General features: G+C 40.2%; 1 protein-coding gene across 1 annotated transcript in view; it reads left to right on the top strand.

Moving 5' to 3' along the window:
* The window catches only part of LOC103192560, a 40,761-nt gene extending 28,762 nt beyond the window's left edge, over positions 1-11,999 (top strand). Inside the window, exons 6-10 of the mRNA XM_042780243.1 lie at positions 772-925; positions 2,039-2,148; positions 2,779-2,892; positions 4,938-5,084; positions 11,865-11,999. Coding sequence (XP_042636177.1) covers positions 772-925; positions 2,039-2,148; positions 2,779-2,892; positions 4,938-5,084; positions 11,865-11,999 — 660 coding nt within the window. The remainder of the gene's footprint in view (positions 1-771; positions 926-2,038; positions 2,149-2,778; positions 2,893-4,937; positions 5,085-11,864) is intronic.
* Positions 12,000-16,790: the final 4,791 nt, after the last annotated feature.

The following is a 16,790-nucleotide window of genomic DNA, read 5'->3' as shown; positions in this document are numbered from 1 at the left end:
CAGAAGAAATTGGCTAATTTTGTGGATAAAGTTGGATAATAGACTCAAGAGCATATGTTGTATTTCTACTGAAGACACAAAACTTACTGAAGTTGAATTGCTTTTTATTTTCCTTTATGAAGAGCTTCCATAAGAAATTATATTGAATTGGCAGAGAGGTTATGGTATAGTTAATAGAAAAATGGCTATATTTTACATTTCTGAAGGCAAAGCACTCAGTCTTTCTTCAAGGAGAAATTTACTTCAGATAATGCAGTTGGGCTTTATCTTGATTTAATGCAGAGGTTCCCATACTTTTCCTGAGGAATAGCTACTTTCAATATTTCCAGATATTTATATTATCATGGGGAACCGCTGATAGAGCTGGTTGCAGAGGGTTGGATGTGGATGCTGTCCAAATGGGTCATCAGAGGAACTGGTGAGGGCCCATGCTTGGCAATGGAAAGGTTCAGTGGTAAATGTAGAAATCTATCTGGAAGTAGAACTGAGTCATTAGGGAGAATGTTGGTAAGCATGGACACCAATGTGCATTTTTTTCATGAGTTTGTTTACATTGACCATACAACACCAATACATTTAAAACCAAAATGCATTGAATGCTTTAGGGATTTTCATAATTCTCAGAAGATTTCAGCTGTTCTGACTGGTAGACGTTATAAAGGGTCACTGATAACCACACTGGCACTGATAACTATATTCTCACATATCTATCATTCCAATACCAAAATCTGTAAAATGTTGTACAAATATGTGGCTTCTTGTGTGTTTCAGCCTGAAGATGGAATTAATTTCATCAGAACATTCCATAAACAAAAAGAGGATCAGGGAGTCAACCTTCCTCCCAACTTGGCAGACCTGGTCATGGATGCCAGTTATGTACAGTCTCCAGACAGACTTGTGTGGAAATACATTTTTGACCTTAAAGGTATGGTATGTTGTTTTGTGAAGACTTTTCAGTTAAGAAATGATCAATATGATTATACATGTGTATTTCATTGAAATGTAACATACTCTTTTTTTTTTTCCCCCTATGGTGGGTCATAGTCAAGAGAAGTTTGATAAGACATTTATCAGCAGTGTGAGCAATGTGAGAAAAGACCTGGAGGCAGAAGACAGTGTGGCAAAGGATTTCCATGTGGGAGGGATGTGTGCTGGGGTGGGGTTTCTGCCAGGGAAGAGGCCACCGAGAAACTTACTGCTGTGGAGTCGGATCTGACTCATAGCGACCCCTCCTTGGGTTTCCAAGGCGGTATCACTATGGAAGTAGATTGCCCAACCTTCCTTCTGAGGAGTGGCTGGTGGGTTTGAACCGCCAGCCTTCTGGTTAGCAGTCAAATGCCTTAGTCATCATGCAGGTCTCAGGAGGAGCAGTTGAAGGATTTTAAATAGGAGAGAGTGACACCATTACTTTGTTTTTTTGAGTGATGACCTTCCTGACTGACTCATTGAGAATGGACTGGAAGAGGCCAAACAGGCAGGGGAATGAGTTAGGGGACCCTTGCAGTCACCCAAATAGGGATGAAAATAGCCTGCGCTATGGCAGTTGTAAGGAGAGAATTGTAAAGCACAGGGAATTTAAAGAAGTAGGGCTGACAGGGCTTGATATTTGACTGATTTGTTTTTTTGGTTGACTGCCAAGTTTTCTAGCCAGGTCCCCTGAATTGAGCAGTCTGTCTTAAAGAGGTCACTCTGTTAGGAATTTCAGGAGAGCTTGGAAGGTAGGCTAATATCTGACTGTGTCAGGTCAGTATTTGGGGGCACTTAGGGCCTTAAAAAAAAAAAAAAAAAAAGCCAAATTCCCAACCATTGAGTCGGATCTGACTCTTGGTGACCCCTCCTTGGGTTTCTGAGGCAGTATCACTACAGAAGTAGATTGCCCAGTCTTCCTCCCGACCTAGGGCCTGGTGTCAGCAATTGTCATTATGCTGGTTTTCTATAAATATATAAGAGCCATGTACTTTACTGTGTCTAGTGTTGGGTCTTCCATCTTGAAGTATTTTACCTTATTTATTTGTTTTTTAAACTTCATCTAACCCAGGTTCAAAAGAATATCGTTTTCCAGGAGGAATAATACAATGGGCACAATATTGGAAAAATGGAAGTGAACTAAACAACAATGAAAAAATTTTTAGTGAATTTGTGAATCAGGTAATGGTGAGAAAAATGTTTTGATGAACATTCAGGTTGATGAAATAGGAGATGTAGATTGGATTCAGGCTTCTTTTGGACAAAAGGAAAAGGGAAGCTCCAGCCAAACTGTGGTTAATTTGATCAATGGGAACTGTCCACTGAGGTGACCATGTGGGTTTGGGAACTTGAATTCTCTGGCACGAACATGTACACTGATGAAAAAAAGTGGAACTTGCGAGAATTCTCTTTTCCTTTATTTTAAATGCTCAATTGGCTATTTGCATAATGAATGAGTAAGAGCACGGCTCTTATTCATTATGCAAATAATGAATCTGATAGACTGGCAATGAATCTGGCATCAGATTGCCTGGGTTAAGTTGCTGGTCTACCACTTAGTTTGCGTGACCCTTGGTAAATTACTTCATCCATCTAGATTTTAATTTTGTCTCCTGTAAGGTGAGGAGAATAATACTAGCAAATTTATAGGACTATTGTGAGGAATAGATGACATAATGTGACATAGAAAATTACATGTTGGAGCTGCACAAATATTAGTTGTTATTATTATGGTTGTATGAAGTGTTAAGTTGCCAGAAGGATGTTGGCTAAGGAACTGAATTCCTTTTTGTTTGTTTCTTTCTTTTTAAGCATCAAAATGCCCTCACTTTGAGTACACTCAGAATTTTTAACAATGGATTACGACAGCCACATTTTCATTTTAATGCAAATGAAATGGGATATGTAATAAGTGGATGTGGAAAGGTAATTTCCCCATGAACAGTTTTTTGGATTTTTCTTTTTCATGCAGAAACAAAGCAGATAGCAAGGATTTCTTCTTTTTGGTTCAGTTGTTAGTAACATAAAAGGACTCAGTGCTAATGGCTTTATGGGCATGGTTTCCACAGAAGATGCCCTGCAGGCCCCCTTAGATAGCTTCCAAGTTTGATGAGACAGAAAAGGTGCAGGATCTGCATGAGTAAAGGCTAAGAAGATTCCAGAAGTGATAAATATGTTATCATTTGTGGTGGAGAGTTGGGAACACCTGGCTAGGCTTTCAGAATTTGCATTTTTAATGCAAGGGTGGGATATGTTGCCCTTTGGAGGAATGTGAGCAGATTCTTCTCATCAGTGTGAGGTAAGTGGCAGCAGTTGGGGAGGAGAAGTGTGGACCATTAGTAAGTCAAAACCAAACTTGTTGCTATCAATTCCAACTCATGGCAACCTATAGACAGAGTAGAACTGCCCCATAGGGTTTCCTAGTCTGTAATCTTTATGGAAGGCAGGCTGCTACATCTTACTTTTGTGGAGCGACTGGTGGGTTAATACTGCTGACCTGTTTTTGGTCAGCAGCAAATGCTTAATCACTGTGCCACCACAGCTTCTTGGAGCATTAAGACAGTGGCCATACATCCCAGTTTTCCCAGGATTCTTCTGATGCACACTTGTGTTGGCAAAGTTACCAGCAGCTGCTCCCTTCACTCTTCAGAATGTTCTGGTTTGGATGATCAATTATATGGTTACCATAAGAAAAGTCCAGCTGGGTAGCTCGTTAACATAGTGATTTGTCTGCAGTTTGTCCAGACTATCAGTGGCTTCCCTGGGAAAGGGGCTTCTCTAGCCTCTGCCTTTCTCAATCTTTAAGGAAAGAACCAAAAACCAAACTGAAATACTCGTTGTCACCTATAGCAAAAGCTTTGTTTTATGTTTTAAGGGAAAGTGTTATACTTTGGAAAAGGACACTTTAACCTCTCCTATGTTTTAAGGATCAGACTTTTTGTTGGGATGTGTACGTGCACACACACATTTAGTCTCTATTCCTTTAAAAGAAGACTGTAAGGATTTTGCTGTCCCAGAAGGCTGACAGGTGGTTTTCCCAAGCAAGTGGAAAGGAGGGGATGAGAGCGGTAAAACACTGAAATTTAAATGCTCTGTCTAATGTGTTATGGAACACAATTTATGAATTACAACATGGTGCTCGGTGATCTTTTTTTGCATGCTTTTCTGCTATACTGAATTCACTAATGCATTTTGATAAACTTACTTAAGTAGAGGTTCTGGTTTTGATATTCTTTTAAAAAAATTATTTCATTTGTTTTTTATTGTTGAGAATACATGCAGTAGAACATGCGCCAATTCAATTCAATTTCTACATGCACAATTCAGTGACGTTACATTTTTCAAGTTGTGTAGCCATTCTTAACCTCCTTTTCCAAGTTAACAAACTCCATTAACATAAGCTCACTGCCCCCTAAGTTTCCTTACCTAATGTTTCAAGTTACAGTCGTCAATTTGATCCCATATAGATCTTTCTTAAAAGGGCACAATGCTCAAGGCAGACTTCTTTATTAATTAAGCTAAACTAGTGTTTGGTTGAAGGAGCTCTGTTAGCACAGTGCCTAAGGCATCTGACTGCTAACCAGTAGGTTGGCAGTTCAAACCCACCAGCCACTCCATAGAAGGAAGACTGGGCAATCTACTTCCATAAAGATTTACTGCCTTAGAAACCCCAAAGGGGGGCGCTATGAGTTGGAATTGACTCGATGGCAGTGAGTTTGGTTTTTTTGGTTTAAAGATAACTTCAGGGGATACTTTGGTTTAAGGATGAGCTTTAAAGATTTTATATGGGACTATGTCTCTGACATGGGAGATGCTATGTGAGGATGGCTTCTCTCTCCCCTGGTTGCCTCACTAACAGGTCCCTGTGCAGCCATGTGCTTTATTAATCTATTCTTCACAGTTAGCGGTTATCTTCAATTAATATTTGATTTTTCATGCTTAACGCCAACATGTTTTTCCTCCCTTCTTAGGTGGGCATTATTAATACTCAAACTACCATAGATTTTAACATTCACATTGGGGATGTGGTATTTTTTCCCGTTGGAACTCAGCATTACATTAAGAGCACATGTGATGAGGATTTGCTTTTCATTCTTGCCTTCAGCACTGAAGACCAGGTAAGAATAAACCAGTTTAAGAAAAATTGCTAAGTGCCAACTATTTCCAGAATACTCTGCTAAGTGGTGTGTCTGTCTGTACCAAAAGGGACCCTCAGTAAATATGTGTTGAACGAATGAATGAAGGAATGAATGAAGAACTAGATGAAGTAAGTTGTGAAGCAGAGGAGACTCAGGTCACTTTTTCATTTGGTTATGAAGGGGACCAATGTGTCACATTCCTCTTCATTCCCCATGTTCTGAACCAGCTGAAAAGAGAAGACCAGAGTCAGCATGTACCTGTTGTCAGTTCCTGTTGAGTTGATTTCGACTCATTTGTGTGTGTCAGAGTACAACTCTGTTCCATAGGGTTTTTAATGGCTGATTGTTTAGAAGTAGGTCTTTCTAGGTGCCTCTGGGTGGAATTGAACATCTACCCTTTTGGTTAGCACATTAACCTTGAACCACCAGCCTTCTGCTTAGCAGTCAAATGTCTTAGTCACTATGCCACCAGAGCTCCCTTAATCATTAATACCACCCAGGAATTTGTCAGCATAGAGAGTCCTATGAAATCATCTTTATTACAAATAAGCAGATATTAAAGATAATGACTGATATCTGTAGGAAAGTGGGGTTCCTAATGTTGATTCCCTGAATTGGATGTACAGTGCTGTCAGTGATAGCATAATATCCATACACCCACAAGAAAGACCAGTTAATATGACTATTATTCAAATTTATGCACCAACCACTAAAGCCAAAGATGAGGAAACTAAAGATTTTTACTGTCTGAAATTAATCAAACATGCAGTTAAGATGCATTGGTAATTACTAGTGATTGGAATGCAGAAGTTGGAAACAAAGAAGAAGTATTGGTAGTTGGAAAATATGCCATTGTTGATAGAAACGCTGCCAGAGATCACATGAGAGTATTTTGCAAAAGCTTATTCATTGCAAATACCATTTTTTCCCCAATAACATAAACGGCAACTATACATGTGGACCTCATCAGATGGAATACACAGGAATCAAATCAACTACATCTGTGGGAAGAGATAATGGAGAAGCTCCATATCATCAGTTAGAATAAGGCCAAGTGCCAACTGTGGAACAGACCATCAATTGCTCATAAGCTAGTTATAGTTCAAGTTGAAGAAAATTAAAACAAGTCCACAAGAGCCAAAATATGACCTTGAGAATATCCCATCTGAATGTAGAGAACATCTGAAGAATAGATTTGACACATTGAACACAAATGACTGAAAACAACGACAAGACAAGTTGTGGGAAGTCATCAAGGGTAGTCATCAATACACAAAGAAACCATTATAAAGACAGGAATGAAAGAATAGGCCATAATGGATATCAGAATAGACTCTGAAACTTGCTCTTGAATGGAGAATAGCTACAGCAAATAGAAGAATTAATGACATAAAAAAGCTAAAGAAGATTTCAAAGGTCAGCTCCAGAAGACAAAAGTAAAGTATTATAATGAAACATGCAAAAGACCTGGAGTTAGAAAACATGATCAGCATTCCTCAAGCTGAAAAAACTGAAGAAAAAGTTCAATCCTCAGGTGGCAATATTGAAGAATTCTACAGGCAAAATATTTAATGACACGGGAAGCATCAAAAGAAGATAGTAGGAATACACAGAGTTACTGTACCAAAATGAATTGGTTGATGTTCAGCCATTTTAGGAGGGAGCATATGAACAACAACCAATGGTACTGAAGAAGTCCAAGCAACACTGAAGACATTTATGGAAAACAAGGCTCCAGGAATTGATGGAATACCAACTGAGATATTTCAACAAACAGATGCAAAGCTGGAAGGACTCACTCATTTATGCCAAGAAATTTGGAAGACATCTACCTGTTGTTGTTGGGTGCTGCCGAGTTGCCTCCATCTCATTGTGACCCTGTGCACAACAGAACAAAATGCTGCCTGGTCCTGTGCCAGCCTCACCATTCTTACTATGCCGGAGCCCATCATTGCGGCCACTGTGTCAATCCATCTCGTTGAGGGTCTTCCCCTTTTTTGTCGACCCTCCACCCTACCAAGCATGACATCCTTCTCCAGGGAATGGTCCCTTCTGACAACATGACCAAAGTAGGTGGGACGAAGTCTGGCCACTCTTGCTTCTGAGCAGCATTCTGGCTGCATTTCCTCCAGGAGAAATCTCTTTTAGTTCTTTTAGCAGTCCACGGTACTTTCAGCATTCTTTGCCAACACCACAACTCAAAAGCATCAACTTCTTTGGTCTTGGTCTTCCTTTTCCAAGTGCCGAAGAAAAAAGATGTCTCCTCGAAGACTAAGGTGCTGCTAACCCAAGCCATAAGTATTTTCAATCACCTCATATGCATGTGAATGCATATAGACAGTGAATAAGGAAGACAGCTACCTAACCAACCATATTTGTGCCTATCTCAAAGAAAAGTGATCCTCTCAAAATGTGGAAATTATGAAACAATATCATTAGTATCCCATACAAATAAAACTTTGCTGAAAATAATTAAAAAGTGTTGCAGTAGTGCCTTGTGGTGGTTATGTTGTGTGTCAACTTGGCTGGGCCTGGTTGAGTGGCTGGGCAGCTGGTGGTAGTTATTCCCCATGATGAGACTGGCAATCAGTTCCATGGTGTGATCTACCACAAGCAGCTGAGTAGCTGCCTTTGGGATGTGGTCTGCTTCCTGTATATAAGGAGAAGCCCTGAGAATGGTCTCTAGCCTATAGCACGCTTGGACCCTGCATGTTGCCATGTCATTGCTCAACAGCCTGCTGTGCTGCCGACCCTGGGACTTACAATGGACTTAAGTTAATGGCCTGCCGTGTGATTTGGTAATATCAGGACTGTGCCTTTTTACTTGTCAACCTTGGGCTTGGCAGCCTTAGCAGCCAGCAGCTGTCTGAATGAAGAAAAGCCTCTAGCTTCTGTGGGCCAGGAGCAGGAGACAGAGCTAAAGCCCAAGGTTGAGGGGCTTTCACCCAGCCCCCAGAGCCTGGCACTTTGAACTTGGACTTAAAGCCTCCAAATTGTAAGAATAAACTCCTGTTTGTTAAGGCCATCCCATTTGTGGTACATATCTTGTCAGAGCGGCGCTAGGTAACCAGAACATGCATCAACAGGGAACTGCCAGAAATTCAAGCTAGATTCAGAAGAGAATGTGTAACAATGGGTATCACTGCTGATGTCAGAGGGATCTTGACTAAAATCAGAAAATACCAGGAAGACATTTACCTGTGTTTTATTGATTATGCAAAGACATTTGACTGCAGATCATAAAACATTATGGATAATATTGTGAAGAATGAGAATTCCAAAACACTTAATTGTGCTCATGAGGAAACTGTACATAGACCAAGAGGCTGCCATTCAAATAGAACAAGGTGATACTTCATGGTTTAAAATTAGGAAAGGTGTGCATCAGGGTTGTATTCTTTCACCACACGTATTCAATCTGTATGCGGAGCACATAATCTGAGAAATTGGACTATATGAAGAAGAACCTGGCATCAAGAATGGAGGAAGACTCATTAACAACTTACAGTATGCAGATGACACAACCTTGCTTGCTGAAAGTGAAGAGGACTTCAAGCACCGACTGATGAAGATCAAAGACTACAGCCTCCAGTATGGATTACACCTCAACATGAAGAAAACAAAAATTCTCACAACTGGACCAATAAGCAACATCATGATGAATGGAAAAAAGTTAGAAGCTGTCAAGGATTTCCTTTTAGTTGGAAATCCCCATGGAAGCAGCAGTCAAGAAATCAAACAATGTATTGCATTGTGCAAATCTGCTGCAAAAGATCTCTTTGAAGTGTTAAAAGATAAAAAATGTCACTTTGAAGGCTAAGGTGAACTTGGATGAAGCCATGGTATTTTCTTTCATCACATATACATGTGAAAGCTGGACAGTGAATAAGAAAGACTGAAGAAGAATTGATGCATTTGAATTATGGTGAAGAATATTGAATATACTGTCGACTGCCAGAAGAACAAAGAAATCTGTCTTGGAAGGAATACAGGTGGAATGCTCCTTAGATGCAAGAATGGCAAGGCTTCATCTCTCGTACTTTAGTCATGTTATTAGGGGGGACCAGTTTTTGGAGAAGAGCATAATGCTTGTTAAATTAGAGGGCCAGCAAGAAAGAGGAAGACCCTCAAGGAGATGGATTGATACAATGGCTTCGACAATGGGCTGCACATAGCAGCAGTTGTGAGGATGATGCAGGACCTGGCAGTGTTTTGTTCTATTGTATTTGTTCACTATGAGCCAGGAACAATTCAATGGCATCTAACAAAAACATCCCCATATTGAGGCCGACCCTTGTACATCTAATGGCATGAAAGGACACAGCATACACACTCTTTGAAGGTTTTTGGCTCCCATATATAAAGAGGGAAGGGTTCCCGAGTTCACTCACTCCTTCCAGCTTTGTGTGGGGAGCAGTGAGTAAAAGTACAGAGAAAGAGAGAGGCAAAAGTGAAAAAAAAAAACCCAATTTTATGCCATTTTAGTGAAGTAGCATTTCTTCCTATCATTCTGCATTTTGTGCTGATCTAAGATATATTGGTCTATATTTATAAAACATAAATTAAGTAGAATAATTCACTGTATTAAATAATTATTTGCTTAAAAAAATTCATCCCAGGAGTTCTAAATTAACAAGAGTAATGAGTTTGAAGAACAGAGATAAATAATGGAATTTAGATTTTTAAAACTCCTTTGGACTAGTTACCTTCAGAGACTGGGTGAGAGTGGGGACAGGCTGATAGGGCACCCCTGGGGCGAGCCCAGGAGTCGACAGACGTTTCTTTGGTGGTAGTTCTTCCTGCAGGGAGACCCAGAGATCTCCGGGGAAGAGCTACATGAATTCTGCAGTATCCTCGACAGGACCAAAGGCTGAAACTGGGTTAGATCCTGCTTGGTGATGTTCCTTACCCTGCCTTCTTTGAGGGAGACTGGCAAATTCTAGCACTTGTTTCCCTCATTCTCAAAACTTTTCTGGAGCAACCTGGAATGAAATTTGTAGAGAGCAAAGTGAGAAAGCTCTGGTGGCATAGTGGCTAAGGCACTTGACATCTAACCAGAAGGCTGGCAGTTCAAACCCCCCAGCCATTCCTCAGAAGAAAAGTTGGGCAATCTACTTTTGTAGTGAAACTTCCTCGGAAACCCAAGGAAGGGTCACTATGAGTCAGATCGGACTCGATGGCAATGAGTTCTTTTTTTTTTAAGTGAGAAAGAAACGGAGCTGAAAGTTAGCTGTAGACTTGGTTGAGGGTGGAGAGGAGAAAGGGTTCCAGAGTTCTCTTTTTCGGTGTGGGTCTCTGCTACTGCCCCCCTTGGTCACCATCCTGTACAACTATTATAAGAAGAAATCACATGAGAGAAAAGGAAAATAAGGAAAAAATCCCTTAATATAGCAAGTTAAAGTTTTAAACAGTTTAAGGACAGTAAAATTACAATAAAGTAAAATAATAAACAGAAATTTTATGAAGTATTAACAAAAATCCCAAAGGTAAATGTTTAGAATTTGAAATAAATATAGGAAGTGAGGTAAACAAGATTTAATGTGACAGGAAAGGTTAGTACCAACAAGTTAAAAATATGAAAAGATAAAAATGACAATTGATAACCATTAAATACAAACTAAAAATTGGAGTACAAATCTTTTAAAAAGATAATAAAAATATAGCTTTTTAATGAAAGAAACAATTTAAGGTAGTGATTCACTACAGGTGAGAAGGAAATAAATCATTTTTGGGTGGAAGAAATTTTTTTTCTTAATCTCCAACCTCTACTTGTGTCTGGTCTGCACCTGCAGGGAGGATAGTCCTCCCCAACCCCTGTTGTGGGTGTGGGTAATGGGAAATGTTTCTAGTGAGGCCGTGATCTACATGAGGGATGTGGAAAGGAAGAGGAAGGAGGGATGGTGGAGAGATAGACAGAGATGCTAAGAGGGAAACACAGAGAGACCAAGAGTCAGACATACACACAGGAACAGACGTGTGTAGGGAAGTCAGAGACCTGTGTACACACAGACAGATGCCCAGAGATACAGACAGATACACACAGAGAAGGATAGATAGAAAAAGACACACAAAGAGACCTACAGAGGGACAAAGCGATGTACAGAGGGACAGACATATATATGCAGAGATCATAAAGACAGCAAAGCATACACAAAGGGAGAGAATGCAAACACATATAAATAGAAGGAGACGCTGAGGGAGACACACACACACAGAGTGAGAGAGGCAGGTTGAGAGGAGGCAGCATCAGAAAGAGAGAGAGAGAGAGAGATACAGTTATAGAGGGAACAGAGACAGAAACCCACCCGGCAGACCAGACGGATGAGGTTGTCCATCTAGCATGGGGAGGCTTCTGATTAGGGCACCAGGGCACTTGGTCGTGAGGTTGCCGCTGTCATGTGCCTCTGGGTGTGGAGCCAGAGAAACCCTTGGTCACCAGCCTCTGCTCACAGGAAGACAAGCTGTTCTGCTCCCTCATCAAAGAGAACCACTTCCCAGGAAGACCCGGGTCCTCTCTAAATAAAGCTTCAGCTACCTCAGCACCTCCAGCAATCAGACTTTTCTTACTTCTGGGAGTTGAAAAAGTAAGTGTTCTAAGGCAGGGAACAGTGGCACTCAAGGCGATGATTTGCAGGAATTCATAGTTGTGGAAGGTTAGATAGCCAGGCACCCTGAAGTACTGCAAGAGCCTCAGTGGCTTTAAGATCTTTTTAGGATTCTGAGCAGTTTGGTGATGACACATCTGTTTCCTTCTGTCAGCTGCACACCCTTGATATGGACGATTATCTCCACGCCACAGCAGATCACATCCTGGCCCAGCTTTTCTTCAAGAAGCAAAATGAGTTTAAGAAGATCCCCCAATTCCAGGAGGATCAAGCAATCAACCTGCCTTAGATGTGCTGAGTTCATGTCTATTCTTTCTTCTCTATTTTGTTGTTGTTGTTGCTGCTGCTACTACTACTGTTGTGGTTTTAAGAAAAGGACCACTTGGCTAATGTCCTAGAGCTATTTACAAAGTAGATGAGCAAAAGCAGGTGCAAAGTAACCATGGGGATCAGTTAGCTGATAGTGTCCATGGCCAACCCTTGCCAAGGGTACATTGCAGTAATTCTGTATAGAGCCAGTAGATCTATCTGGGGAGATCCTGACTTCTTAAATTAAATTGATATTATTTCTGTGTGGATTTTAATATATGTGTATATGTTGGAGACCAAGAAAAAGGCCCCCAAAAGAACATGATTGCAAGACACATGTTCTAATTATAGTTAAGAGATGGCAAGGCCTCTCTTATGGTTGAGTGTTTGTTTTAAGAGATGGCCAGGACTCTCCTACAGTTGAATGCTTGCTCGGTTATAGCTTTGTGTTCCTGGGGAGGAATGGTGGCCCAGCACAATGTTTGCTAACCTATTTCCCTGGAATAGTGTTTTGCCCTAAGACTAGTATACCTTAGAAACCATTCTTTAGAATCATGTACCTTAACGATTATATTATGTTTTAGAAGGATGTATCTTAGTATTTGCTAATTCTGCAAGAGATATTTACCTAATGAATTATCCAATACATTTGGACATAGGAAAATGGGTACGGGAAAGAGTAAAACTTTAACTTTTAATCAATAGCTGATTGTTATAAGGGAATATTTGATTTTACTGTAGAAGAATATTTGATTGTTTTAAAGAAATGTCAAGAATAATGATGTAATCGTATGCTTATGTATAAATAAAGCAGAGCGGATGCCTCAGAGGTCACTCTCGCAGAATATGCAAGGTGTCTGCCTGGCCCCTGTTCCTTTTTTAAAAAAACATTAATCTTTTTGTGTCGCTTCATTTTGTGACCTTTGCAGTTTTGCTGAACATGGTATGTATATGTGTGTTTATTTTCTTTCGTTATTTCAAGTTTATTTCTCCAAATGTAAATCCATTCCTCTCGTATACATCAATAAAACTTAAAGCCGTACCAAAGCCAAACTCACTGCCGTTGAGTTGGTTCTGATTCATCGCGACTCCTCCTTGGGATTCTGAGACACTGTCTCTATGAAAGTAGATTGCCCAACCTTCCTTCCGAGGAATGGCTAGTGGGTTTGAACCTCCAGTCTTCTCTTTAGCAGTCAAATGCCTTATGCGCTATGCCACCAGAGCTCCTAATTAATACCATGCATTTATTTTTATTTTTCGTCACTGTAAAAGGAAGTAAGGGAATCTGTGTATGCTTATAAATTTTGAGGTCTTGGAACCCAGAGAAGAACTCTGGTGGTGTAGTACCTAAGGCATTTGACTACTAACCTTGGAAGATTGGGCAATCTACTTTTGTAGTTATATTGCCTCAGAAACCCAAGGAGGAGTCGCTATGAGTTGGATCCACCTTGAGGACACTGAGTGGAGGAACCCAGATATATCAACCTTGTGTGGAGAGTTTAGTACAGAAGCTTTGGCTGACAGTTCCCAACCCTTCTGTGGCCACAAAGATACTTTTAATAATGCCCCAAAATTTTAAGACTCACTCTTACTAGTAGTTGCCTAGTTATTGTTTATCAGCAGAGATGATACTTAATGATAAACTAATTATAAATACCACCTTTGAATGCATACTTTTGGTCTATTACAAATGAATTCAAGGATATGTTTTTACTCTACAGCTAGCCTGCACTTGGTATTTTTCAGACTGTAAGTCACTGTCTTAGGAAAGAGTTTATTTACATCTGATCTGTTCTTGATTTTTATTTGCAATTTATTTTGACAGGTCTGTAGCACCCCTACATTGTGCTTGAGTACCACCATCAGTTCTGGGCTACCCCATATGAAATTCTCAAGTAGGGATAACCCACTGCCATCATGTTGCTTCTGACTCATAGCAACCCTAGAGGATAGGATGGAACTGCTCCATAGGGTTTCCAAGGCTGTAAATCTTTACAGAAGCAGATTGCCTCATCTTTCTCCCACAGAGTGGCTGGTGGGTTTGAACTGCTGACCTTTTGGTTAGTAGTTAAATGCCTTAACCAATTCACCACCAGAGCTCCTTAAAGTACATACAGCTTCATTTTCTTTTCTTCTTCTTCTTTTTTTAAGTGTTTTGTTGTTCTTGTTGAGACTATACGCATCAAGACATACACCAACTCAATCATTTCTACAGGTACAATTCAGTGACACTGATTATATTCTTTAAATTGTGGAACTATTCTCATCCTCCTTTTATGAGTATTTCCTCCACCATTAACATGAACTCACTGCCCTCTAAGATTCCTATCTAATCTTTTGAGTTGCTGTTAACTTTTTGATCTCATATAGATAGTTCTTAAAAGAGTATAATGCTTGAGGCAGACAATTTTTACTAGTTAAGCTAAAGTATAATTTGGTTTTAAGAAGACTTCAGGGGATATTTTTGGTTAAAAGTCTTAAAGATTATCTCAGGGCAGTAGTTTCAGGAGTTTATCCAGCCCCCTTGGCTCCAGAAAATCTGGATTCCATTGAGATTTTATGTTCTGTTCTGCATTTTCCCCCTTTTGATCAGGATACACTACAGAATCTTTGATTAAAATGTTTAGTAATGGTCTCTGGGCACTTTTACTAACAGTCTCTGGGCTGGGCACCTTTAGTAATGGTCTCTGGGCACCATCCTGTTCTTCTGGTTTCATGGCAAAGGAAGCAATTGTCCATAGAGGCAACTAGACACACATTCCATATTCTCCCCCTATTCCTGACTCTCCTCCTTCCTCTGTTGCTCCAAATGGAGAGACAATTTCCCTGCCTTGGATGGCTGCTTGCAAGCTTTTAAGACCCCAAGTGCTATGGAACAAACTAGGAGGTAGAACAGAAGCACTAAACACATTATTAGGCCAATTAACTGGATTGTCTCATGAAACCATGACTCTAAACCTCCAAACCAAGGAACCAAATCCCATGAGGTTTTTGGTTTAGCTCTGGTGGCTCAGTAATTAAGGCATTCAGCTGTTAACCAAAAGGTTTGAACCCATCAACCACTCTGTGCGAGAAAGATGAGGCAATCTACTTCTGTAAAGAGTTGTAACCTTGGAAACCCTATGGGGGTTGCTGTAAGTCAGAGTCAACTCTATGGCAGTGGGTTTGGTTTTTTAGTTTTGGTATAAGCAAGCTCAACAGCTACTCTTTTTTTGGGGGGCGAGGGCTGTTGTTGTAAATATATCTATCACACAACTTTTGGTAGTTCAACCTTCTACAGGTTTACAATTTATCAACAGCTGTTATAATAATTGGTTCTGCAACCCTACCCTTAATCAATGTGATTTTTTTCATCGTTAACCCCTCCTTTCCCTCTATTTCCCACCCCTGGTAACCACTAATAAACTTTGGTCTCTATACATTTGCCTTTTCTTGTCTTTTTGTATAAGTGAAGTCATATAATATTTGTCCTTTTGTGATTAACTTACTTCACTCAGCATAATGTCTTCAAAGTTCCATCCACAATGTAACATGTATCAAGATTTTGTTTCTTCTGCTGGCTGAGTAATATTCCATCACATATATGTACCACATTTTGTTTATCTATTCGTCTGTTAATAGGCCTTTTAAGTTGTTTCCACTTTTTGGCTGTTATGAATCGAACATTAGAATACTAGTCTCTGCATGAATCGCTGCTTACAAGTCTTTGGGGCATATACCTAGGAGTGGAATTGCTGGGTCATAAGGTAGTTCTATTTTTAATTTTTTGAGGAATTGCCACATTGTTTTCCACAACAGCTATGCCATTTGTCATGCCCACCAGCAATAGATAAGAGGTCCAGTTTCCCCACATTCTCATCAACGTTTGTTACATTCTCTCTCTCTCTTTTTTTTTCTTTTGTCTTTTTGCTGCCTCTAGGAGGGCTCATTTTAGCCTGGTGGGGTGGCAAAACCAACCAATCCCAACATCAGAATTCTATATACCTGAGAGAGAGCAAACTTCCCAGAAGATTACATCATGCTGCTCCAACAGAAAATATTCCTGGTCGATAATTGAGTTTAAATCAGGAGTTTAAATTGCATGGTCCCACCCAGTAATCTGGTGGGAGTTACAAAGACCATGGCTAGAAAAGCCATTGTTGTTGTTGTTGTTATGTGCTGTTGAGTCGAACCCGACTCATAGCGACCCCTCCTTGGGTTTCTGAGGCAGTATCACTACAGAAGTAGATTGTCCAACCTTCCTTCCAAGGAGTGGCTGGTGGGTTTGAACCACCAGCCTCCTGGTCAGCAGTCAAGTGCCTTAGGCACTATGCTACCAGTGGGCATATATTGTTAAAATTCACTTGATCATCCTAATTTTAGTTCTGTTTCCTTTCCTGGGATGCTGATGTCTAGTTATTTATAGTCACTTTGTTCTCTAGGCTAACATTATCCAATAACACTCAAGTGTTTTAAAAGTCTTTGATGTATCTACTTAGATTGTCTCTGTATCAACAGATTGAAGAGTGAACTGCTCAACAGGAATGATTGTTTGGCATCATGTAGGCAAAAACCAAGGAGCTCTGGTGGTGTAGTGTCTAAGGCATTTGACTTCTAACCAGAAGGTGGGCAGTTCAAACTCATCAGCCACTCTATGGAAGGAAGGCTGGGCAATCCACTTCTGTAAAAATTTACTGCCTTTGAAACCCAACGGAGGTTGCTATGAGTTGGAATGGACTCAGTGGCAGTGAATTTGGTTTGGTTTGGTTTGGTTTTAGGCGAAAAACAGACC

The sequence above is a fragment of the Orycteropus afer genome, unplaced genomic scaffold, assembly GCF_000298275.1.
Source record: "Orycteropus afer afer isolate SDZICR_OR568_19922 unplaced genomic scaffold, OryAfe1.0 scaffold00029, whole genome shotgun sequence".
Lineage (NCBI taxonomy): Eukaryota > Metazoa > Chordata > Mammalia > Tubulidentata > Orycteropodidae > Orycteropus > Orycteropus afer.
This window is presented reverse-complemented; position numbering and strand designations above follow the sequence as displayed.